We start from the raw sequence: 26,657 nt of genomic DNA, 5'->3' as shown, positions 1-26,657 counted from the left end.
AACTGTGTCTGGGGTGTCGTGTTAGCAGCGCATGGTATACGGACACCTGAATCAATGGTCAGATACTTCTTTATATGATTGGCCAGAGATGGTGTTACAATGCCAAATTTACATTGGTACTATTTTAAATCCGGCACCTAATTTGCAGTGCGATAACTTGGAGTCATCATTGATGCTGTATGGATTAAACTGCTTGAACACCACTGCTGGAACAAATGCTCCAGACCCTTTACAGATGATATAGCTAAAAGCAGATTTGACTGTTAAGCAGAATCTGCAGTAGCACTTAACAAAAATTAAATGCTTTTTAAACCAGTCTCTACTGATTATCTAATCAAATGGAATTGTGTTAGATTCTATGCTAGCTCTTGCTAATCAGGATTGTATTGTACCATGCACTAAACGTTATCAACTGAAACTGAAGAAGAAAATCAAAGTGTTTATTTTTTTCTTCTCACTAATTTTCTCCCGTCCCCTTCTTAAAGTATTGACCCCTTGTTGGGTAATGGTTACATAGATGTTAGTTGCCCTACAGTACCGTAAAGTAGCTATTATTCATCATTTGGCCTGGACAGTGAATGGTGGCAGGCTATTATATTCCACCATGGAAGGGATCATTGCCGAGCTCAATCTCAACCTCTCATGATATCCAAACCCACGCACTTCCAACACAAGATCACTGGAGAGCTCCAATCCCTGGAACTCTCCCCCTAAATCCATCCAACTGGCTATTTTTCCAATCACCTTTGAAACATCTTCGAGACTTATCTCATCAACCACGCCTTTGATGATTTCCCCTAACTTATTCTCCGACTACTGCCTAGCATCTGTTTCTTTTCTGTGAAGCGGCTTGGGACATTAAAGGCACCGTAGAAATCTAAAATCATACTTTTTTTCCTATAGACTCAACATTTTAACGGAAATATAATAACGGTCAAGTTAACTACAGTACTCCATCTGGTGAACTGTGATAAAAAGGACAGCCAATGAACAAAACTAACGACTAAAATTGTAAACCATGTTAGCTTCAGTTATTTAAACATAAAATTATACTGGTTTATACTAGCCTGAGAATGAGGCACACAAAAGAATACCCTTTTGTAAGTTCATGAGAAGGAAAGTAATTCGATCATGGGCCCAATTTAATACAGGAAACTCTCTTTTTACCGGCACCTAAATAACCGGAAAAATTCAGGAGCAGGTTCAGGTAAGTTTTACTTCATATTAGTGGCCGTGTAACCGGGTTCCTGGACCCGTTGCCATGCAACGGGGACGACTGGACCTGTTGCCGTGTAACCGGGGTTCCTGCACCTGTTGCCTGCCATGCAACGGGGACGACTGGACCTGTGGCCGTGTAACCGGGGTTCCTGCACCTGTTGCCTGCCATGCAACGGGGACGCCTGGACCTGTGGCCGTGTAACCGGAGTTCCTGCACCTGTTGCCATGTAACTGGGACGCCTGGATCTGTGGTGTACGGGGCTCTCATACCTTAGTAAGTATACCTCTCTGTAATCCGGACTTTTTGATCAACCGGCACCAAGCCAGTCCCGTCAGTGCCGGATAAAAAAAGTTTCCTGTATGTTTCTTTTACAAATTGGCATCTCTGTCATGATACAGACCAAGATATTTAGGCTGTAACAAAGTATTTATACACGAATATCAGTTCCTAGGCTATAGGCGAGACAAAAGATCCGCTCCACTTGGACATGCCAGTGATGCATTTTTCTCCCTCACTGGTCTTTATGAAACTTCCCAGCCATTTTTGGAGGTCAGGCAGCAAAAAAAATATTAAGAATCGTGGCTAAAACAACTACACGCGCAGTGTGTTTTTTGTGTTCCAGTGCTACGTAATCTATCTCACAATACTAACAGGGGGAATTCCACAGCACTGGCATTATGTTTTCTTCAGTTAGATGTAGTTGCTTCCACAGGCCTTTTAAATGTGCGAAGGAGGAAGGGGAATTTGTTGTTTGTGGATTAGTTAGAAAGACAGACTTGCATTTATATAACGTCTTTCACGGCCTCAGGACGTCCCAAAACACTTTACAGCCAATGAAGTACTTTTTGAAGTGTAGTCACTGTTGTAATGTAGGAAACGCGGCAGCCAATTTGCACACAGAAAGCTCCCACAAACAGTAATGTGAGGTGATAATGACCAGATAATCTGTTTTAGTGATGTTGATTGAGGGATAAATATTGGCCAGGACACTGGGTATAACTCTCCTGCTCTTCTTCGAAATAGTGCCATGGGATCTTTTACGTCCACCCGAGAGGACAGACGGGACCTTCGTTTAACATCTCACCCGAAAGACGGCACCTCTTACAGTGCAGCACTCCCTCAGTACTGCACTGGAGTGTCAGCCTAGATTTGTGTGTTCAGGTCTCTGGGGTGGGACTTGAACCCACAACCTTCCGACTCAGAGGCGAGAGTCAAAACCTAAAGCAAATTGGGCCAATAACAAGAGATCATAGATTTAAAATGATTGGCAAAAGATCTAGAGGGGAGGAGAATTTATTTTCACTCGGAGAGCTGTCAGGATCTGGAATGCTCCACCTGGAAAGGTGGTGGAAGCGGATTCCATATATAATTTTAAAAAGGCAGTTGGACAGGTACTCAAGGATGAGAAACTTACAGGGTTATAGACAAAAAAGTGGGGGTGTGGGAGTAAGCACAACTGCTCTTTCAAAGAGCCAGCATAGGCACGACAGGCCTTATGGCCTCTTTCTGTGCTGTAAGTTTCTATGATTCCATGAAATTAGTTGCACAACTTCTTTATTCCAGTCACTTGCTTCTCCATCATTATTTCCTTTCCTTACAGTTCTGTTGAAGGTATTGATTTCTTGCTGAGCTAAGGTTCCACTGCTTCTGGCATCTCACCCAATGGCCTTTTGTCATGTGCGTGCCTAGATAGGAAGCTTTGGCAGGCCAAGCGACGACGAGGTGGAGCCAATCCTGACCTTGCTCAACGTCCACATGTGCATTTTCAGGGGTCACTGGATAGCGACCCCTTGCTGATTTTTCCCTCCATAATCCTGAGATACTAAGGCCAATTGTAGCATTTCTACTACCACCCTAGCGGAGATCAACCAACTCAGAACAAAATGGGGACTACCCTGGTCTGTGTGGCTCAGCTGCTCACCGTTAGCCCAACCTCTTATGCCGGGGGTGATTGTTGAATTAGTTTACTGGTTGTGTGAATTTACTATGGGCTTTCACTAAGTCAATTCCAGCTGCTGTCTGTGACACAACAAATAGGGTTTGTTGTGAGGTTTAAGTCAACTTTGTAAAAATAAAGCGCTATTTCTTTCCCATTTCAAAATGAATGACTAAGGATTAGGATTACTTTTCATATTTTTATTTCATTTCTAATGATTTTTTTTCATTTTTATTTTCGTATATTTTTAGTTAAACATCAATTGCTGAGCTTCATCTTGGGGAACTGGCTTGTGGCAATTGTGTGAAGATGGTGAATTAACATATATGGTTAAAACAACTGAATCTCTGATGCTTTTACTTAGCACTAAAACACTGCACGTCATTTCAGGAGAGTGCCCCTCTCTCACTTCTACACGGGAGTGGGGAGCTGGTCTCTGTACATGGACTGTTAAAACTGTGACCTGACTTGCAGAAAATGTGCAGGACTTCCCACAGCTCCCTGTGTTTACATTAGAGAAACAGGTGGCCTTATCTCAGTGGCACAATTGTTCTTATGCTATGTATTAGTGTTCTTATGGATCAATGAGTTTCCTGGAACCTTATCTTGTGAAATGCAGCAGATGGAAGGGGCTTTATTTACATTCCTCAGTACAAAACCACTGCAATCGAATGATCTTATCTAGGAATGGGCACTGATAGGATTCCAAAGTAGTCAGGCTCAATATAGTCTCTGAGCTATTGGCCACATAAGATCATCAACACTGTTCATCTTTTACACAATATTCAGAAAATAGACAGAAAAAGTTAAATTAACCATAATTATTTGTGGCAATGTACTTCTTAAAAAAAGGCAGTACTCATGGTGAGACTTCCCCTTTAACTCGTGATGATGATGCTTTCAAGCCAGTCATGTTTGTGCTGTGTCTGAATTTATCCACAATTATTAGAAATGTCAATTTATTTTGATATTTTTGTTTTGTACATATTGGGGAAATTACTGTATCATGATCAGTGGATCACTAAAAATAACAGAGGTTTACAGCAGTTTCCCCAAATTACCGCAGCTTAATGCTGAGGAATTTAAAAAAAATTCATGAAAGGAAATTCCATGTGATACACCCTAGCACTGGACTTCAAAGAATTCCCCAGTTGGTAATGCATCTTCCCTAACTGCTGATCTTTTTCTGCTATTTTGACCAGATTTGTAGTTGCGTGGCAATTCCCCATTACACTGCTTTCTAACTTTTACTTTAATTCATGATCATAAAGGTAAGCATTTGTAATTATTATAGTTACCACATACAGATATGTATTTGTTGCAATCCTTGCTGTCTTTGTTTTATGAAGTGCTGTATAGTTAAGCAATGACTGTATGTCTAACTGTTGTTAATCTAGAAAGTGGTACTAGGAAATACCAGCAGGTTTGCTACTGAATTAAAAATAACAATTAGCCAAAAACTAAGTTGGAGGGCTATTGAGAAAGAGCAGGCGAGTGCGACTAATTGAATAGCTCTTTCAAAGAGCCAGCACAGGCACAATGGGCTGAGTGGCTTCTTTCTCTGCTGTATGATTCTATGTGCTCAAAAAAGGAACTCAGACTTTCACAACCTGCTCTGCCCGCTTCAACGATTTGTGCACATATACCCCCAGATCTCTTTGTTCCTGCACCCCCTTTAGAATTGTACCCTTTATAGTTTATATTGCCTCTCCTCATTCTTCCTACCAAAAAGTATCACTTCACACTTTTCTGCGTTAAATTTCATCTGCCATGTGTCTGCCCATTCCACCAGCATGTCTATGTCCTCTTGAAGTCTATCACTATCCTCCTCACTGTTCACTATACTTCCAAATTTTGTGTCATCTGCAAATTTTGAAACTGTACCCTGTACACCAAAGTCCAAGTCTCTAAAATATATCAAGAAAAGCAGTGGTCCTAGTACCGACCCCTGGGGAACACCACTGTACACCTTCCTCCAGTCTGAAAAATAACCGTTTACCACGACTCTTGGTTTCCTGTCACTTAGCTAATTTCTTATCCATGCTGCCACTGTCCCTTTTATTCCATGGGCTTCAACTTTGCTGCCAAGTTTATTATGTGGCACTTTATCAAACGCCTTTTGGAAGTCCATGTACACCACATCAACCGCATTGCCCTCATCAACCCTCTCTGTAACCTCACCAAAAAACTCCATCAAGTTAGTCAAACATGATTTGCCTTTAACAAATCCATGCTGGCTTTCCTTAATTAATCCACACTTGTCCAAGTGACTGTTAATTTTGTCCCGGATTATCATTTCTAAAAGCTTCCCCACTACCGAGGCTAAACTGACTGGCCTATAGTTGTTGGGTCTTTCCTTACACCCTTTTTGAACAAGGGTGTAACATTTGCAGTCCAGTCCTCTAGCAGCACCCCATATTTGAGGATTGGAAGATTATGGCCAGTATCTCCGCAAATTCCACCTTTACTTCCCTCCGCATCCCAGGAGGCATTCCTTCCAGTCCTGGTGACTTATCTACTTTAAGTGCAGACAGCCTTTCTAGTACCTCCTCTATTAATTTTTATCCCATCCAGTATCTCAACTACCTCCTCTTTCACTATGACTTTGGCGGGATCGTCTTCCTTGGTAAAGACAGATGCAAAGTACTCATTTAGTACCTCAGCCATGCCCTCTGCCTCCATGCATGGGTCTCCTTTTTGGTCCCTAATCGGCCCCACCCCTCCTCTTCCTACCCGTTTACTATTTATATACCTATAGAAGACTTATGGATTCACTTTTATGTTAGCTGCCAATCTATTCTCATACTCTCTCTTTGCCCCTCCTTTCCTTTTTCACTTACCCTCTGAACTTTCTATGTTCAGTCTGGTTCTCACTTGTATTCTCAACCTGACATCTGTCATACGCCCCCTTTTTGTGTTTCATCTTACTCTCTCTCTCTTGCATCATCCAGGGAGCTCTGGCTTTGGTTGCTCTACCTTTCCCCCTCATGGGAATGTACCTCGACTGTACCCTTCCATCTCCTCTTTAAAGGCAGCCCATTGTTTGCTTATAGTTTTGTCTGCCAATCTTTGATTCCAATTTACCAGGGCCAGATCCTTTCGCAACTCACTGAAATTGGCCCTCCTCCAATTAAGTATTTTTACTGCAGATTGCTCCTTGTCCTTTTCCATAGCTAATCTAAACATTGTGATATTATGATCACTGTTCCCTAAATGTTCCACTACTGACACTGGCTCCACTTGGACCAGAAACGTTCTAATCAAGAAAGTTCTCCTGAACACATTTCAGAAATTCTTCCCCATCTCTGCCCTTTACACTAGTACGATCCCAGTCTATATTAGGATAAATGCTCCCTCTCTCCCTGTGCTGAAGTACCTCACAATGACCGTATAGATTAGAAAACTCATCATGTGAAGAATTGTGGTCATAAGCCCACAGTTTACCAGTCAGGGGCACAGTGTGATGCAGTGTCAACATGCTGCACTCCTGTGTCATGCCGACTGGGTAAAATGCTTACACAAACCAGAGCTTTTATTCTGCATGACTGGTTTGTTACTTTCTCAAAGAAACAGTTTATAATAATCTGTTTTCAATTAACTTTCTAACAAAGCAGCCTCTCTAAATGTTTAACCAATGTTTCCAACATTTATTAAAGTTTCCTTACTTTTGCTCTAATGATACTCAGTTTAGAATATCATACAATTTTGTATGTCAATACATCAAATGGGGCAGGAGCTTGGTGGAGGGTAAACTGGGGAATACTGTGCCAAGTGTCACCTTGGCTATGTTGATAGCACTCTGATCTCGAATCAGAATGCTGCGGGTTCAAGCCCCACTATGGACTTGAACACATAATCTAGGCCGACACTTCAATGTAGTACTGAGCGAGTGCTACACTGTTGGAGGTGCCGTGTTTCAGCTGAGATATTAAACCAAGGCCATGTCTGACTGCTCATGTGGCCAGAAAAGATCCCATGACATTATTTGAAAAATGCTGGGTACTTTGCTAACTGCTGATGGTTAGAAATACACAACCATGCTCATTTTCTTCTTTTCGCTAAGCCATGTTGCAATATCACGCTTGTTTCCACAAAGAGCATCCAGAATTATCTTGGTCCTTTAATAAAGCTGGCTGCAGGATGAACGAATATGGGAACTGCCTGGGAAATGTGGATTGGTGTGTGAGATTCTGTTTTTGTAAGCCATCTGTGTATTGATGGAATGGTACCTTGTTCTATTCATGAATGGCATGGTATTCAGGCTCGGACCATATTTGGGCATGAGTGCAGTTAATCATGGACAGGCCTGTTGTGTTGCTGGCTGCTTGTCACAGAAAATATGATAAAATACCTGGCCCCAGCAAAAAAATGTATCAATTACTTGTTCGATACAATTGTGGACTGATGTTTGGGAGATGTGACCGAGATCTCCTGCATTCCCTAGAAAGGAAACATGCTGCATAAAAGTTTAAAGTAGCTGTAGCCTTGACCCTTTTCTGGAAATGGTCTCCAAGTCTGGTTATGGTTACTCCTCATCAATACCAAATCCCCATTATTATATATTATGCATAATTTATATTCCTATACATTCTGTGTTACATTTGCATACAATGTGACAATAAATAAATATTTTCGCCTGTAAGGTTAGTTCTTTGGTTATTTCTTACTGGCCAGAGCACACAAAGGGTTAAAGGATCCAGTTTAATTTACAATGGCCAGTCCTTTATAATACACTAGCAGGGGGTGCCCGGCGTTGCCAGGGCAATTTTGGGCGGCAGCTCTGAACCTAGATAGTTGCCTGTATGGCACTGATGGGACTTGCACAAGTAATTGGTAATTTCCACCTGTCCATTCACCTCCTCTTACACCATTATCCAGGTCCCCAAACACTCCTTCTGGATGAGATAGCAATTTACACGTACTTTGTACAAACTAATACAATCATAGAATATTACACAAGGCCATTCAGCTCATCGTTCCTGTGCCGGCTCTTTGAAAGAGCTATTCAATTAGTCCCACTTCCCCGCTTTTTTTCCCCATAGCCCCACAGTATACAGTATTTGCTGCTCAAGGTGCGGTCTTCTCTACACTGAATAGATCAAATGCAGATTAGGTGACTGCTTTGTTCAAAACTTCTATTGTGTACACTAATGCCTCCAAGCACCCTGCTGCGTGCACATTTAGTTCCCCATCCACTCTCACTGGCAGGAAATGAATGTATCAGCATTTTGGACATGGGGGGGGGAGAGGGGAGGAATGGGTGGTACTTGGCGTGGGAACTGTCTGTTGTGGTGTTCTGCATCCTGGGTATCAACCTGTTTTCTTTTCTTCTTTCAGACTCCTTGGCTGCTGTGTCAGTTTTCCCTGCTTCCATTTCTAACCCCCACTGTCTCAGCTATTCATATGCTCCCGGTTTCTCGTATATGCCTTCAATTTTTCACATTGTGCCTCCTCCTGTCTCATTTCAGTCATTTATCCATCTCCTGCTTTTCTATACAAACGTGCGTGTGCGTGTGTGGTTTCATTCCCCCTTCCCTTTATGCTGTTCATCTGTAAATTAATCCAGTTCACATGAATGTTAATTTATCAGTCATCTGCACTGCTGATTGGCCTGCTGATTTCCACCATATTTTTGTTTTTGTTTCAGATTTCCAGCTTTTTGCAATTAGTCATTCTGTTTTTGATGGCCAGGGCATGGGTTAGCATGTGTGATTCATATGAAGATATTAATCTATTTCTTCCATTTAATTTGCAGTTTGATCATTACAAATTTTACCCTCCTCTGCTCTAAACCAGCCTTGCATTCTCATTGGGACACCACTGCCTGCTTCTCCTCAATCTCTCCCTCTCTTTCAACTGTCCCTGGTCTAGCAAATCCTTCCCCTCAATTTCTCCTCTGGCATTTCTTCACCCCTCCACTCTAGTCTTTGCGCCACTATGTGACTTTCCTGCTATTCCCACATCCCTCTCCTGCATTGATTTTTTTTTTCCCTAGCTGTTAATCGTGGTCTATTCCATTCCCGCCACTTTATCTCTGCTCAATTCCCCAATCCAATTACTGTTACAAGTCCACTGTGCGTAAGCCTAACCTATAGCAAAAATCAAGTGTGTTGTTTTCCTGAATTTAAATTTCAGCTCCATGTTTGGGTTTTAGTTTGTAATGCTAATGACAGTGGGGGAGGAGATACCATCTTGAATTGTGTAGCTGGAAGGTATGATACTTACACATTAATGGCAAACTGTGATGGCAGAGTGAGCAACAAAGCTAGGGCATACTTTTGTGATTTTGATGACATCACTTGCAAAGTAAGAATGGCTAATACATTTATCAAACCTTAAAGAGTACACTACAGCTTTGAACACAACTTAAAAAAAAAAAAATCTACAATTGTTCCACTTCCAAGCCTTCCTAATTGAGTTTGTATCTCAGTACAGTAACTGCTGCCACTTTCCAGAGGTCAAGTTCTGTCACGCTACCGTGTACCACATGGCAGGAAAGGATATTTTGTTCAACAAGGTTAGCATGTGCTTACCCAGAGTTGTAAGCAAAATATCTCATCTGTTCTCAGATTTTAAAACATAGGTGTGATATTTGGCTTTTATGGAGCATAATTTCTGATTATGCGGACGGCTATAAGGTAGAGGGAGCAACCGTATGCAGCGTACATCTGCACGCACATTACTAAGAAACTGTAATGGCTGAGCGCACAGCATCATTCTTGAGTGATTCTGGTGACATGATATGCAAACTAAGCCCCAAGAATGAGTTACAGCATTGAACATAACTTTTTTTTAAATGAATCAGCAGAGCATTCATAGAATTGCTTATGATGATTTGGAGAATATGTTGTTCATAATGATTGAAGCAATACACCATACAGTGCATTATGTAGTTGATTTTCTATGTTATTGCTTATGGACAAAAAAAAAGATATTTCTTCCGACTCTGCCCCCTTCCCAATCTTTAATTTTCTTTTCATCTCGCTCTCTCTCTCTCGGATTGCCTTCAACCATTTTTCCCTTTCTCTCTCTTGTATAATTGTCACACATTTCTGATTGTGGTGTCTACATTACTCTATTTGCATTTAAGTTATCTATTCATTGTTTCTGTCTCGCTCTTTGTGTCCCCTCCCCTGTCTCCCCTCTCATTTATAGGTTACCAACGTGTCTGTATGGCTATCCCATATATTCCTTTTCTTACTACTCAATATTTATTTCATCTTTTTTAAGGCTTCGGTATGCAGGAAGATGGGAGGTAACATTTTCTAGGTTGGAGGCAAGTGAAACTGTGGAAGGGAAAAGGTGTCCACCAGGTGTTGCCACGTGCACTTGAGCAAGGTGGGGATGGGGGACAGGTCTGGGAGAACTGGGGAGAACACTGGCATCTGTGAGCAGGCAGGGAGTGGGTTGGGATATTGAGGGAAATGGTGCACTGAGTTGTGGCTGGTGCATGAGCACATTTGAGAAAGGTGGAATATGAAAGAAGACTGGGTTGTGGGAGGGGTGGATGCAAAGGAATAACTGGGTTGGTGCAGCAATGAGGGGGCAGAGGGGCTCTGGGAAACTAAACGGTTCTATGAGGACTGAATGGTGATTGAGACCAAGAGCAGTTAGGGAAAGATGGGTTACAGAAACTGAGTGGGTCTGTAGGGACTGAGAGGGGTCAATGGTGGCTTGAAGCACTGAGAGGAAGATGGAACCTGAGGGCAGTGATAGCTTGTTGAATCTGGAAGCAGAGGAAAGGGAATTGGGAGCACTGAGGAGGGAGCTAAGAGCACTGCGCTGGGTAGGGCTAATGGGGGCTGCAAGGCTCTGGAATATGGGGCTGGAGGACATATGCCCAGGACCCAAGTACAGGCTAAGGTCTGGGAATGCAACAGAGGCACTGGCTGGGAAAGCAGTCAAAGTTCCAAGTCAAAGAATGGCAAATTTGATGGTGGCACTGAAGAGCAGGTGAGAGGCAGTCACAGGGAATAGGTAAGAACTGGCAGGATTAAAGTGTGGTGACAATGTCTTTTGCACAGCAGGAGAACTGAGCTAGCATATATGTAGTGATCCAGAAACTATCAGGAGGGAAGGCTCAGCTCTACAAAGGAAGGTCCAGGAAAGGAGTAAATCACAAGCTTCAGGCCAGGCTTGTAATATTGGCAGCAATACACTACAATTCTTTTATTGGGTCTAAATACTGCAACAGAAATATTTAAAATAGTTTTCAAGCCTTGAGCACAAATTAAATAAATCATGTAAAATTTTTCTGTATAACGCAGAGAAAGCAGCAATTAATTCAGTAACTTTGAGTAGATTGAGTCCTAGTTAAGTGATCAGAATGAACATTAATCTTTGCAATGAACAGCTATAAAATGTTTGCCTCTTGTTGCGGTAAGTAAATAATTTCTTTTTGCCATTTACAATGTATTTTATTTTTATTTTCAACTTTAGATTATGGCATGGATAACAAGAAAGAGTAACTTCACCATCAACTATGACTAAGCTGGCAGGACATGCATATGGGAACTGTCCTGTTGTTCAAGCCCATCAATTTTCCTACACCCATCTCCACTGAAGAAACAACAGCAGGGGCAACCGAAGTTTCCTCTAAGGCAGAGAAAACCCAATCTCAGGAAAGAAAACCTGATCCCTTCTTAGATGTCTGCAAACAAGGGTGCCACTTCACTGTAGAATGTAGATGTTCCTTAGGGTTGGACAAACAGATAGGTGGAAACACAAATGTCACTGAAAGGTAAGGTGCCTCTCTGTGCAGAAGTTAAGGTTTTACTGGAAACAACCAAGAGACAAAAAGATGACAATCCACCACAACGATTTACAGGGAGTGCAGATAAAGGAGGGAAACAAGTACTCTCTCAAGACACAAAGGAAATGCTAGTGCTGTCTGAGTACACAAATTTGACAAGAAAGCTACTGAAAATGTATAGAAATTTATTTATGCAAAAATAAAAACTTGTGTTCATATAGCGTCTTAACACGTCTCAGGAACATATCAAGGTGCTTCATGTATTTCACGTACTTTGAGATGCAGTGATTGTTGTAATTTAGGTAAATGCAGCAGGCAGTTTCTGCACAGCAAGAATCCAAAATTAGCAATGACATGAATGATTAGACAGTCTGTTTTCTGGTGATGGTGGTTTGAGGGAGGAATGTTGGTCAGGACACCAGAAGAACTCCCTGATTATCTTTGAATAGTGCCGTGGGCTCTGACCCACTGAAACATGCAGGCAGGGCACTGGTGTAAAATTTCGTTTGAAGGACAGCAACTCTAAACAATGCAGCACATCCTCTGTACTGCACTGGAGTGTCAGCCTAAATTATGTGCCCTAGTTCTGGAGTGGAGTTTGAAGCTACAACATTCTGACCCAAAAGTGCAAGTACTACTATTAAGCAAGTGCTACTATTAAGTTGCAGATTACAGGCAATAAAGGCACAGATCTCAAAAATATACAGTATGCAAATGTTTGCTAAGTATTCCTGACTGTGAGGCCACCTGGCATCTTTCTGGGAAACCAGAGTTGCAGCTGGAATAATGACAAATGGGTTCCTTAATTAACAGAATGAGAATTCTAGTAAATGCATGAACTCAGTAAAACATATTTATTCTATTATAAACAAATAGCCTTGCCTCAAACTTCCTCAGAAAAATTACAGAGCTATGATACATTATGGGTTAGTTTGTATGAATTGGTAAGCTTGAATTGCACATTAAATCTGCATCAGCATATTAGACATCTGTCCAGTTCACTACATTTAATACAAAACAAAAAATGGCCCCATGGAAATTTGAGTAGTGTGTGGTAACTATTTTTAAACACAGAAACAAGATATGGTCAAGTTCCATTTTGAAAAAGAACAACTGGTGCAAAAATTTGCACTAGTTACAACATTTAATTAACGTGCAAGTATCAATTATATTATATTATAGATTCCTGTACATTCATTCAAATTTCAATTCTTAGCATTGAATGGATACAAATATGCATAAATAAATATTAATCTACATCTGCTCTATTACTAACAACTTTTTTCCACTTCCAATTCTCCCCCACAGCTATAAAAACACTAGCCCATCCCTTCAATGCCTCGAAGCTTGACTTCTCCAGTGCTCTCCTACCCAGATCCCTGCCTCAATCATCCACACACTCACCCAAAACGCCTCAGCCTGTACATTCATCCAAAATGCCTCAGCCGGTGCCCTCACTCACAAAGTCTCACGCTCCCATCACTCCCATCCTATACAAGCTTCACAAAATCTGCAGATTTACTTCCGAATTCACAACCTTATTTTCAAATACCTCCATATTATTGTCCCCACTCTATTTTCATTATTCTTTACCTGGTTGCTCATAAACCCACTCCTCTAATAGTTCGCTTCTCCTCGTCCACCGCTCTACCATTGGTGGCTGTATGTTCAGCCACTACATTCCTGCCTTCTGGAACCCGCTCAATTATGGGTTAGTTTGTATGAATTGGTAAGCTTGAAATGCACATTAAATCTGCATCAGCATATTAGACATCTGTCCCGTTCACTACATTTAATACAAAATAAAAAAGGGCCCCATGGAAATTTGAGTTCCAAAGAGGAGTCATATAAAGTTGCCAGAAAAAGTAGCAAGCTGGAGGATTGGGTGCAGTTTAGTGTTCAGCAAAAAAGGACCAAGAGATTGATTAAGAGGGGAAAAATAGAGTATGAGAGTAAACTTGCAAGGAACATAAAAGCGGATTGTAAAAGCTTTTACAAGTATGTAAAAGGACAAAGATTAGTGAAGACAAATGTAGGTCCCTTACAGTCAGAAATGGGAGAATTTATGATGGGAACAAGGAAATGGCAGAGCAATTAAACAAATACTTTGGTCCTGTCTTCACCAAAGAGGACACAAATAACTTCCCAGAAATGCTAAGGAACCAAGGGTCTAGTGAGGAGGAGGAATTAAAAGAAATTAGTATTAGTAAAAAAAAGTGTGCTGGAGAAATTAATGGGACTGAAAGCCGATAAATCCCCAGGGCCTGATAATCTGCATCCCAGAGTCCTAAAAGAGGTAGCCATAGAAATAGTGGATGCTTTGGTTGTCATCTTCCAAAATTCTATAGATTATGGAACAGTTCCTGCAGATTGGAGGGTGGCAAATGTAACCCCACTATTTAAAAAAGGGAGAGAGAAAACAGGGAACTACAGACCAGTTAGCCTAACATCAGTAGTAGGGAAAATGCTAGAGTCTATTATAAAGGATGTGATAACAGGACACTTGGAAAATATCAACGGGATTAGACAAAGTTAACATGGCTTTATGAAAGGGAAATCGTGTTTGACAAACCTACTGGAGTTTTTTGAGGATGTCACTGGTAGAATAGACAAGGGAGAACCAGTGGATGTGGTGTATTCGGATTTTCAGAAGGCCTTTGATAAAGTCCAACATAAGAGGTTAGTGTGAAAAATTAAAGCACATGGGATTGGAGGTAATATACTAGCATGGATTGAAAATTGGTTAACAGACAGGAAACAGAGAGTAGGAATAAATGGGTCTTTTTCAGGGTGGCAGGCGGTGACTAGTGGGGTTCTGCAGGGATCAGTGCTTGGGCCCCAGCTATTCACAATATATATTAATGATTTGGATGAGGGAACCGAACGTAATATTTCCAAGTTTGCTGACGACACAAAACTAGGTGGGATTGTGAGTTGTGAGGAGGATGCAAAGAGGCTTCAAGGCGATTTAGACAAGTTGAGTGAGTGGGCAAATACATGGCAGATGCAGTATAATGTGGATAAATGTGAAGTTATCCACTTCAGTAGGAAAAACAGAAAGGCAGAGTATTATTTAAATAATGATAGGTTGGGAAATGTTGATGTACAGAGGAACCTGGGTGTCCTTGTACACCAGTCACCGAAAGCAAACATGCAGGTGCAGCAAGCAGTTAGGAAGGCAAATGGTATGTTGGCCTTCATTGCAAGAGGATTTGAGTACAGGGGCAAGGATGTCTTACTACAGTTATACAAGGCCTTGGTGAGACCACACCTGGAGTAGTGTGCAGTTTTGGTCTCCTTACCTAAGAAAGGATATACTTGCCATAGAGGGAGTGCAGCGAAGGTTCACCAGACTGATTCCTGGGATGGCAGGACTGTCGTATGAGGAGAGATTGGGTCGACTAGGCCTGTATTCACTAGAGTTTAGAAGAATGAGTAGGGATCTCATTGAAACGTATAAAATTCTGACCGGGCTAGAGACTGGATTGCAGGGTGGATGTTTCCCCTGGCTGGGGGATCTAGAACGAGGGGTCACAGTCTCAGGATATGGGGTAGGACATTTAGGACTGAAATGAGGAGAAATTTCTTCACTCAGAGGGTGTTGAAACTTTGGAATTCTCTACCAGAGTCACTGAATATATTTAAGAAGGAGATCGATAGATTTCTAGAAACAAAAGGCACCAAGGGGTATGGGGAGAGAGCGGGAATATGGTATTGAGATAGAGGATCAGCCATGATAATATTGAATGGCGGAGCAGGCTCCAAGGGCTGAATGGCCTACTCCTGCTCCTATTTTTCTATGCACTGTCATTTTAAATAAAGAGTTTCATCTTCAGAATTACTTTAAAGAAAATTCAGCCTTACAGAATGTTATTTAAACACTCAAAGTATTCTGTACAAGATGCGAGTTCTTAATCTACAGAACAAAATACCACTTAAGCAAACGGCAAAACCTCCTAAACGTAGCCTCAAAAATAGATGAAAAAAGCAATAGTTCAAAATGTACTATGACATGACATTATCTACATTTCCAATGAAATGTGTCAATAATAGTACTGTATGGCTGTCGTATAAAAATTTTGGTTCAACTGACCCTTTATTATATACTTTCTCCCCCATTCCTTGAATTTTAGAGTTTTAATAGATTCCATATAGAGAGCGTTAAAATGTAACACTTCTAAAAGCTTGAGACTTTACACAAGGACTTGGAAAGAACTCTTCCCATTCTTGTGTTCTATGACCTTTAGATAGACAGTATCTGATCTTGGGCCCTAAATTCTATTATATATAATAAAGATGGTGCGTGGTTGCAACATTCCAATGGTATTGCACCTAACTTCTTGAAGCACATTAAGCTGCGAAAGAAAGGCAGAGTGTCTTTCTAATCGAGTTCATTTTTCAATTAAAAAAGAGATTTTTTGAAATACAACTTCTAATTATCTCATTTGATCAACATCAGTGTTTTTAACAACATTTAAAACAGCTTCTAATCATCTTAACTCTCACTTGTGTTGCCAATTAGAAAATAAACATTTTAATCATTATCATTTGTTATACTGAGACAGAGATAGAAAGACAACAACAACTTGTATTTATATAGTGCCCTTAACGTAGTAAAATGTCCTAAGGTGTTTCGCAAGAGTGTCATAAAACAAACTTTGACACTGAGCCACATAAGGAGATATTAGGGCAGATGACCAAAAGCTTGGTCAAAGAGGTAGGTTTTAAGGAGAGTCTTAAAGGAAGAAAGAGGTAGAGGGGTTTAGGGAGGGAATTCCAGAGCTTAGGGTTAGGCAGCTGAAGGCACGACCACCAATGGTTGAGCGATTAAAATCAGGGATGCTCAAGAGACCAGAAATAGAGGAACGCAGATAACTCGGAGGGTTATGGGACTGGAGCAGATTACAGAGATGGGGGCGAGACCATGGAGGGATCTGAAAACAAGGATGAAAATTTTAAAAATCGAGGCGTTGCTTAACTGGGAGCCAATGTAAGTCAGTGGGCACAGGGGTGATGGGTGAACAGGACTTGGTGCGAGTTAGGTCACGGGCAGCCGAGTTTTGGATGACTTCAAGTTTACGTAGGGTAGAACGTGGGACACCAGCCAGAAGTGCGTTGGAATAGTCAAGTCTAGCAGTAACAAAGGCATGGATGAGGGTTTTAGCAGTGGATGAGCTGAGGCAGGGATGGAGACGGGCGATGTTACAGAGGTGGAAATAGGCGGCCTTAGTTATGGCGCAGATATATGGTCGGAAGCTCATTTCAGGGTCAAATATGACATCAAGGTTGCGAACAGTCTGGTTCAGCCTCAGGCATATGCTAGGGAGAGGGATGGAGTCGGTGACTGGGGAACAGAGTTTGTGACGGGGACCAAAGACAATGGGCTGGATTTTCCAAGCCCTGAGGAGGCGGGCATGGAGGCGGGACAGCCGGTAAAATCGGAGAAAGTGGGGGCCTCCATGCCCTTTTGCCAGGAGGCAGGAAGATGTGCAGCTTCGGGTCCTGTCTCCTGGAGGCAGGAAATGCATTTAATCCTTTTAACTGCCTGTTGACAGGTAGTTAGCAGGCAGAAAAAAGGTTTAGTGCCATTTTACCTTCACAGGTGAAGGCTTCCCGACCTCGGAGAACCCCGCCGGGTTGGAGGAGACGTGGAGGAGGTCTGTGCTGGTCGGAGGCACCTGGAAGTAAGGTGCAAAGGTGAGTGATGGGTGCAAGTGTGGAGTGGTAAGTATGTAAGGTGAGTGATAAGTTTAAAAAAGTGTGCACTTACCCTGTTTTCTTTCTACAGCCTTCAGCTGCGCTGGATGGGGAGAGCCGATATTCTCCTTGTCAATTTCACATAATGGCTGTTGAATCCTCCGATCTTACAGACATGTGAAATTTACAAAGTTGAAAGGTTTGATGAGTCCTCACCACAAAGTCTTATCAAACTAAAGAGAATGGCAATGTTTGACAGCTTCACAGAGCTGTTAAACGCTGTCATTTCTTCTTTCAAGATGTCTTGACAGATAGCACGTCTGACGTTGACGTGATCCGTCATTGACTTCCTCCCTAATTGGCCTGCTGAGCCCACAGGGCGGGCTTAACAAGCTCAATCAGGGGAAAATCCCTCCGATTGGTCAGGCGAGGATGGAGGCAGGACATTGATACGACAAGCAGCAGTCCCACCTCCAACTCGCCTCCATTCACAAAATCCAGCCCAATGGCTTCGATCTTCCCAATACTTATTTGGAGTAAACTTCTGCTCATCCAGTACGAGATGTCGGATAAGCAGTCTGACAATTTAGAGACAGTGGAGGAGTCGAGAGAAGTGGTGGTGAGGTAGAGCTAGGTGGCATCACCGTACATGTGGAAACTGACTATTTTTGGATGATGTCGCCGAGGGGCAGCATGTAGATGAGAAAAAGGAGGGGGCCAAAAATAGATCCTTGGGGGGACACCAGAGGTAACGATGTGGGAGCAGGAAAAGAAGCCATTGCAGGTGATTCTCTGCTACGATTAGATAGATAAGAATGGAATCAGGTGAGTGCAGTCCCACCCAGCTGGTCTACGGTGGAGGGGCATTGAAGGAGGATGGAGCGGTCAACTGTGTCAAACACTTAGTGTCTTTCCTCATAATTTGTTTTTTTCCCAAATTTTGAAAGCTCTGTTTTGTTGACAGCAGTTAGAATGTTTTACAGGAGAGGCACAAGAGATTACCAATCACAAAACATTAAATAATAAGGGGTCTCTGCAAGCATTGAACAGCACAAACCAGTGCAGCCCGCATGGGATTCTCCCCCTCCGTGCCTCCCCCCACCCCACAACAAACATTCTGCCGATGCTCTAATCTGCCCCTCCCCTTCCTGCCGAGAAGACACCAGAACCCAACAGTGAGCCAAAGCGCACATTCAATCCCCAGTTATGCCAAATTGAGGTTCATCTTCCACAATTCCATAAAAATCCCAGGTTGCCCCTCCGTGGTGAACTCCAGCAACCTCACTGCAGTACTGTCAAACCCCAGAACCATCCGCCAATGCTACCAAAGCACAGGACTCCCCCCAAGTGCAGCTAAACCGCATTACCCCAACCCAGTACTATTAAATACTAATGTTTAATATTTCTACAAGGGTTCTCCCATAACCGCAGTGGAAGCGGGAACCCTTGGAGAAATGGCATAAAAGGCTAAAAATGGCCATTTATGCTGTTTGAGTGTTCCACTGAAGTTACGGGGGGAGATGGGAGAACCCCACGGAAATTGTAGTCCAGGATATCTACCTTAAACGGTGCATCATGCACGTCATCTTGACGAATATTTGCAGCTTTAAAAATGGTATGGGATAAAAATTAAATACATAAAGAAATATATCTAAATTACAAATTTCACAGAATAATGGGTAAACTTATGAAATTCCAGTCCCAGAGCTCTAGTAAAATCCCAGAATACCAATTAACAAAAATGGAATTTGTCTTATTTAGTCACTATAAATTAGTTCTCGGATGTTATCCCCTACATGGCATAAACACCCATATTGTTATAAAACAGTGTCATTGTGAGCAATGGCAGGGGAGATCTACTAGTTTAATATAAAGATTGCTGTAAAATCCAAAGCCCTGATGTCATCCTTTAACTCAACCACATCATTTTGAATGGTATCTCTAATAAGTCATCTGGCCATGTAGCTTACTGGCATAGGTTTTGTTTTCTATTATAACAAGTATACCACACCTGTACATTATTTGATCTGTGTGAGCAATGGGAACCCAGTAATGAAATGTGAAGAGTTTGCTCAGTCACAGCTTGTTAAGTCCTGATAGAGCGTTTCCATTTATCACCATTTTTTGTTTCCTACTGCAAAGCCGGTTTTGAATCCAGCACTCTCTTTCCCCTTATCAATGAATGCTAGCATTCTTCTTTTTCTTCACCCATCCTTTCCCATTCGCACAGGCACGCCTCTTCCTCAACATCAGGTTATGCTATCACTATTCGTTCCCTCACCAGTTTATGTTGGTATTCTTTTTCTTCACCCTCTTCCTCCCCAGTTTACATTGGCACTCTTTTTCTCTCCGCCAGTTCACAAAGGCACTCCTCCGATTCTCCCTCCCAGTTCACAAAGGCAAAAGACATCCTTCTCAGGTTCTCCACACATCCACCCAATTCACACTTGCACTGTTATGTCCCAATTCTTTCCCTGATTTCAGATTGTGTCTCAGAGTTTCAAGCTCCCGGAGCAACAAGGTAGAGAGTATAATTGGAGTGTGGCACAAATTATCCACAAGTGCAGACAGGCAGACACAATGTCTGAAATGCTGAATATGTAAAATGCAACAGCTGGCAGGTGTGTAATCTTGAGATAAGCATTTATTGATCCTACAATGCGCTGAAGCATTTTTCCCACCAGAAAAGTCATCTTAACTGGTACATAATTTTCAGTTTGATGTCTCATTCCTCTTTGAATACATCAGGTTAACAATTTCTAACTTCCCCAGGTGTAATTTCTGTAGTTATAGAGAGAACTTCTAAAATATTAACCCAAAATATTTCTTTATAATTTTCTTGAACGTTTAATGGCATATTTCTTATGACTCAAGGACCATGTAGACCTTCCATTTGTTGAGCTTCTTCACAACATATGCTTTACTGATATCTATATAGATTCCTGAGCCAAAATAACTAGCTGAAATGTGATCATAGGTCTCAGCCTGATGTAAAGTAAACAATTTAACACATCTGCTTTTTCTCTATTTATTTTTATTCACATTTGAAAGGGCAAATTATTTTTAGATTAAGCAAAAGCAGTTAGAAAAACAGGCACTTTTATATTGGCCTTTATTTAGTTTGGGTTGAGTGGAAAGTGGTAACTATGCTGGCTCCCCACAATTACCTTGCTAAAACCAGCTCACTAACCCTGAAGTCAAAATTGTAGATCCACTAATATGCCTTAAATAAAGCTTGCACTATACATTAACCAGTGGAAAAATCTGTTTAAGCAACAAACATTTAAACCCTTTGTAGATTCTTATTGAACCACACTTGACATAAATAATGGTTAGTGTGGTGTTTTGGTGATGACGCCCCAAAAGAGATGAGAGTTCTGTTGTGGGCACTGTTACACTGTAAAGAGGAACTGAATGAATCAAATAGAAACGCAATCTGGGGCTTAACAAGTATCGGAAACTTCTGTGAATTAACTCTTTAAATGGCATTTGTTTTTGCAGCTTTCAGGATATAAAGAAAATCAAAAATCTAATCAAATATCCACATTTGCCAATAGCTAAACCCACACATACAGTATACCTATCTATCCTCATGCAATGCTTATATTCTCATACACAAACACTCCTGCAGCTCTACCAGTGGTGGGAGGATTAATTACAGTATGATAAGTTTACATACAACAGACTGATTTTAGCAAAACAAGTTATTTCTAGTTTGGTGTTACGATGGATGGGAATTTTACACCTTCCTTTATTTTAAGAAATTATATTTGTTCACTTATCCAGCTGTGTCCCAGATCTGTTAGTACCTGTGTACCAATATAAACAGATGTGTTGTTCCACTCTACTCCCAGAACATTTTGGCCAAAAAACCCAAATATAAATTAGGTTAATAGCAATACACATCCTGAGAGAGCATTTCTTGCCTTGGTAATCTCTGAATAAACTGAAGCTTCTCTTAGGCAGTCCCTCGGAACAGAGGATGACTTGCTTCCACATTAAAAACTGAAGCACTGCAAACCTGTTAGATTACTTTCTGTGCAATAAAGCTATTATAGTCTTCAAAGGGCTAATGTTAATGTTTTTGCACAAATGATTTAAAAGATGCATTTGGACTAGTAGGAGAACATTCAACATTACCTGGAACTTTATCAACAGAAGCAAAAACTGAACGTTGAACTGTAGGATCACTGACACCACGGCGAGACTGGTCATAGAACCTAAAAGGTAGGTGATGGGCTGAAGAAGGCGACCCATGTCCAAAACCCATGACTTCAGAGGAGGTTTGCACAGGGAGATCCAACAGTACTAGAATACAATAAATATATTTTATTGAATAGTTAGAAAAACCATGATATTTCAAATAATTGTTATTCCTGAATAGAATTTGGTTGTATGAATTGCATTAAAAAAAAAACCAACAGCTAAGTAATACATTATTCTGCAGCTTTCAAATCATATAAATACTTTCAATTACATGGCATTTGCCAATTTCTTTTTCAGTTTATAATAATGAACATTGTAAAATTGTACACAATCTGATGCAGTGCAATATTTTTAACATCACTGCTCAATATGCTAAAATATCCATTATAATGCACACTAGGCTGATAAACCCCTTCCAATTCTACATTAGAACTGCAAAGCAATACATTTGTTGTGTCCTCCTGATAAACGCACACTATATCATAACAGAAATCATTTGCTGGAGAATGGGGTAAGTTTGCAGATGTCTCCTACATTGCTAGTTCCCAATCAGAACCATGCAATCCCAAAAAGGACTAAACAGGAGTTAGATGGCTCTCCATAGACAGCATTGGAAATTAGGAAGAATGATTTTCCACTGGTCTTGCTCACCGTTAAATATTTGCCAAGAATTTAAAAACAAATTGTGGTTAAGGGCAAACAAGACAGTAATAAGAATAAGAAATAAGAGCAGGAGTAGGCCATTCGGCCCCTCGAGCCTGCTCCGCCATTCAATAAGATCATGGCTGCTCATCGACCTCAACTCCACTTTCCCGCCCAATCTCTATATCCCTTGATTCCCCTAGAGTCCAAAAATCTATCTATCTCAGCCTTGAATATACTCAAAGACTCAGCATCCACGGCCCTCTGGGGCAGAGAATTCCAAAGATTCACAACCCTCAGTGAAGAAATTCCTCCTCATCTCAGTCTTAAATGGACTACCCCTTATCCTGAGACTATGCCCCCTAGTTCTAAACACTCCAGCCAAGGGAAACAACCTCTCAGCATCTACCCTGTCAATCCCCTTCAGAATCTTGTGTGTTTCAATGAGATCACCTCTCCTTCTTCGAAACTCCAGAAAGTGTAGGCCCATTCTACACAATCTCTCATCATAGGACATCCTTCTCATCCCAGGAATCAATCGAGTGAACCTTCGCTGCACCGCCTCCAAGGCAAGTACAGGTAGACTATCCTTTATCTGAACTTCCGAAAACCGAAAACCTCTAAAAACCGAAAGTTTTTTTGTTCAGCGTAAGTCGTGCGCACGACATGACCAGAGTGGCACACGACTTACGCTGAGCAGGGCAGAGGGTCACAGAGTTCCCTCCTGGGTAGGAGATTGCAGGCCGAGCCGGGCAGTGTGAAGGAGGTACCGGGAGAGTGAACCCAACAATACAGCGGCCCGTCCGATAGCTGCAGCGGCCCGTCCGATAGCTGCAGCGGCCCGTCCGATATTCTTTTCTCCCGACCCCGACCCCTCCGATATTCTTTTCACCCCCCCACCCGACCCCCAACCTGATTTGCGGGCCAGCTTAGTAGGAGTCAGCCGATATCCGGCTTTCCAGAGAAGCAGGAAGGGGAATGAGACACGGAACAGTCGCAAGAGGTAGCCTGAACTTTTACAATTTATATTAAATACAAATTTCCCAGTCTTATAATAATACCTTCTGAAATCCGAAAAATTCCGAAAACCGAAACTCAGCTGGTCCCAAGGCTTTCGGATAAGGGATAGTGTACCTGTATATCTTTCCTTAGATAAGGCCAGAACTGTGCACAGCACTCCAGGTGTGGGTGCACCTAGGCCCTGTACAATTGTAGCAAGACTTCCTTACTCTTATAATGCAACCCCCTTGCACTAAAGGCCAACATGCCATTTGCCTTCCTTATTGCTTGCTGTACCTGCATGCTAGCTTTCTGTGTTTCTTGCACGAGTACACCCAAATCTCTCTGAAGACCAACATTTGAAAGTTTCTCACCATTTAAAAAATATTCTGTTTTGCTATTCTTCCTACCAAAGTGAATAACCTCACATTTCCCTACATTATACTCCATCTACCACTTTACTGCCCACTCACTTAGTCTATCTATATCCCTTTGCAGACTCTGTGTTCTTCTCACAGCTTACTGTCCCACCTAGCTTTGTATCAGCAGCAAACTTGGATACATTACACTTTGTCCCTTCATCTAGGTCATTAATATAGATTGTAAATAGCTGAGGCCCCAACACTGATCCTTGCGGCACCCTACTAGTTACAGCCTGCCAACTTGAAAAAGATCCGTTTATCCATACTCTCTGTTTTCTGTCTGTTAACCAATCCTCTATTCATCCTACTATAATACCCCCAACCCCATGAGCCCTAATCTTGTGTAATAACCTTTTATGTGGCACCTTATTGAATGCCTTTTGGAAATCCAAATATACTACATCCACTGGTTCCCCTTTATCTACCCTGCTAGTTGCATCCTCAAAAAACTCTAATAAATTTGTCAAACATGATTTCCCTTTCATAAACCACGTTGACTCTGCCTAATAATGTTATGATTTTCTAAGTGACTTGATACCAGTTCCTTAACTATGGATTCCAGCATTTTTCCGACGACAGATGTCAGGCTAACTGGCCTGTAGTTCCATGTTTTCTCTCTCCCTCCTTTCTTGAATAGCGGTGTTACATTTGCGACCTTCCAATCCGCTGGGATCATTCCAGAATCTAAGGAATTTTGGAAGATCAAAACCAATGCATCCACCATCTCTTCAGCCACCTCTTTTAGGCCGTCAGGTCCAGGGGATTTATCGGCTTTTAGTCCCATTAGTTTCTCTAGTACTTTTTCTCTACTTATATTAATTACATTAAATTCCTCACCCTCATTAGACCCTTGGTTCCCCACCATTTTTGGTATGCTTTTTGTGTCTTCTACTGTGAAGACAGATACAAAATATTTGTGTAACGTTTCTGCCATTTCCTTATTTCCCATAATAATTTCTCCTGACTTAGCCTCTAAGGGACCAACATTTACTTTTGCTACTCTTTTCCTTTTTACATACTTGTAGAAACTCTTACAATCTGCTTTTATATTTCTTGCTAGTTTTCGCTCATTCTATTTTTCTCTTTTTATCAATTTTTTGGTCAACCTTTGCTGGTTTCTGAAACTCTCCCAATCCTCAGACTTACTATTATTCTTTGCAACATTATAAGCTTCTTCTTTCAATCTAATGCTATCCTAACTTCTTTAGTTAGCCACAGTTGGATCACTTTTCCCATGGAGTTTTTGTTTCTCAATGGAATGTATTTTTGTGAGAATTATGAAATATTTCTTCAAATGCTAGCCACTGCTTATCTACTGCCATACCTTTTAATCTATTTTTCCAATCTACCTTAGCCAACTCGCCCCTCATACCTATGTAATTGGCTTCATTTGTAGTATTGTTGTTAAGGAAATAACTTGAATTATGTTTATGAAATCACCTGGACTCCAAGATTAATTTACTGCCCAATTCCTCACATCACCCATATTATACTCAATATTTTAGTGCATCTCCTGTGTTGTTGTTCATGGTGCAGAGATGGAGGCTGGACTGTGGGTTAGGCAGGTCCAGGTGGAGATTATGGGCTGATGCCAGGACTCATGGTAAGTTGGACCCCAGCTCAAGATCCTGGAGAGGGGACTGGATGTGGGTTGATGGGAATAGGGCAATTATGAGGCCAGTGGCTGTAAGTGGCAGGTGCAGGTCAAAGCAGAGGCGTGGGATGAGCATCTGGTGGGACCAATTACAGGGGCAGTCTGTCCACAAGGATGCTGCAGGTGGAGACCAGGTCTCAAGTTGAGGCAAAGTGTGATCTGCATCCAACGAACAGAAAAGCAGCTGGGACTGTGACCAAGAACCTGGGGTTGTTTGGTTCTGCCATCAAGGTTCACTGCACCTGCAGTTTCCAAGATTGGGAGCGACTTTCCATGACTCATTCGCTCTGTAAATATAAATATATTTCAGAACTCCTCTCCCCACACTGCCCAAATTGAATCTGTCCAGTTTCTGAAATTTTATTCGTTGCATTTTGTAGAATATGATCCGTTGTTTGGTTGTAGAAACAGATTGGTCATTTAGAAAGGACAAAGGAGAAAATAACTATTTAGAAAGCAGGAAAACAGAGACTTAACCAATCAGAAAGAAGAAAATTAGACACTACAGACATGAAAATTTTAGTAAAAATAAGCAAACGAAAACACAAAATGCCCATTTTGACAAAGTTTTAATTTAGGACAATACTACTTTTATCAGCCTTCCCTATGTCTGAGTAATGTACAGAAGACTTCTCACCACATGCTGAGAGTTAGTTCAGTTCTTTCACAACTGTCAAATACCCACATTTCACAAGCATAGCAGGCATCATTGAGATAGAACATGTGAAAAAATGTCAAGAAATCATTGCTGCTGGTCAAATACAGTCATTTCTACCACTCATGAAGGAGGAGACACAGACATTTGAATAAATTTGTTATTCATTTGTCTCTCTCTTGTAGAGTTTATTTAGTGCATTACTAAAAATTTATTCAGTCACCAGAATTACCTCAATGTTCCAGCCACTTGCCCTGTAAATACACATATATTTCAAAACAGACTGTCTGGAAAGGAACTGAAGTGGGGAGAGAATTTTTGTTCATGGCAGTTAATGGTAAGGCTGCATTCCAGGATAAATACAAATGTGCTTACAAACTTGTCATAATGAAAGTGCCAAAAAAAAATCAGAGCTGGAGGTTTAAACTAGCACTATAACAAGTTATTACAATATATGGCTATTGGGAATAATTGC

General features: G+C 41.4%; 1 protein-coding gene across 3 annotated transcripts in view; it reads right to left on the bottom strand.

Moving 5' to 3' along the window:
- Positions 1-26,657, bottom strand: part of clec16a (C-type lectin domain containing 16A) — a 316,644-nt gene that overhangs the window by 29,824 nt on the left and 260,163 nt on the right. For all 3 annotated transcript variants that reach the window (XM_086000646.1, XM_086000643.1, XM_086000644.1), the window contains one exon: positions 21,745-21,912. In XM_086000646.1, the coding sequence (XP_085856772.1) occupies positions 21,745-21,912 (168 nt within the window). The remainder of the gene's footprint in view (positions 1-21,744; positions 21,913-26,657) is intronic.

Source organism: Somniosus microcephalus, chromosome 11, assembly GCF_052327205.1.
Source record: "Somniosus microcephalus isolate GS21.2 chromosome 11, FLI_Smic_1.0, whole genome shotgun sequence".
Lineage (NCBI taxonomy): Eukaryota > Metazoa > Chordata > Chondrichthyes > Squaliformes > Somniosidae > Somniosus > Somniosus microcephalus.
The sequence above is the reverse complement of the archived record's forward strand: the minus strand, read 5'-3'. Positions and strand labels throughout refer to the sequence as shown.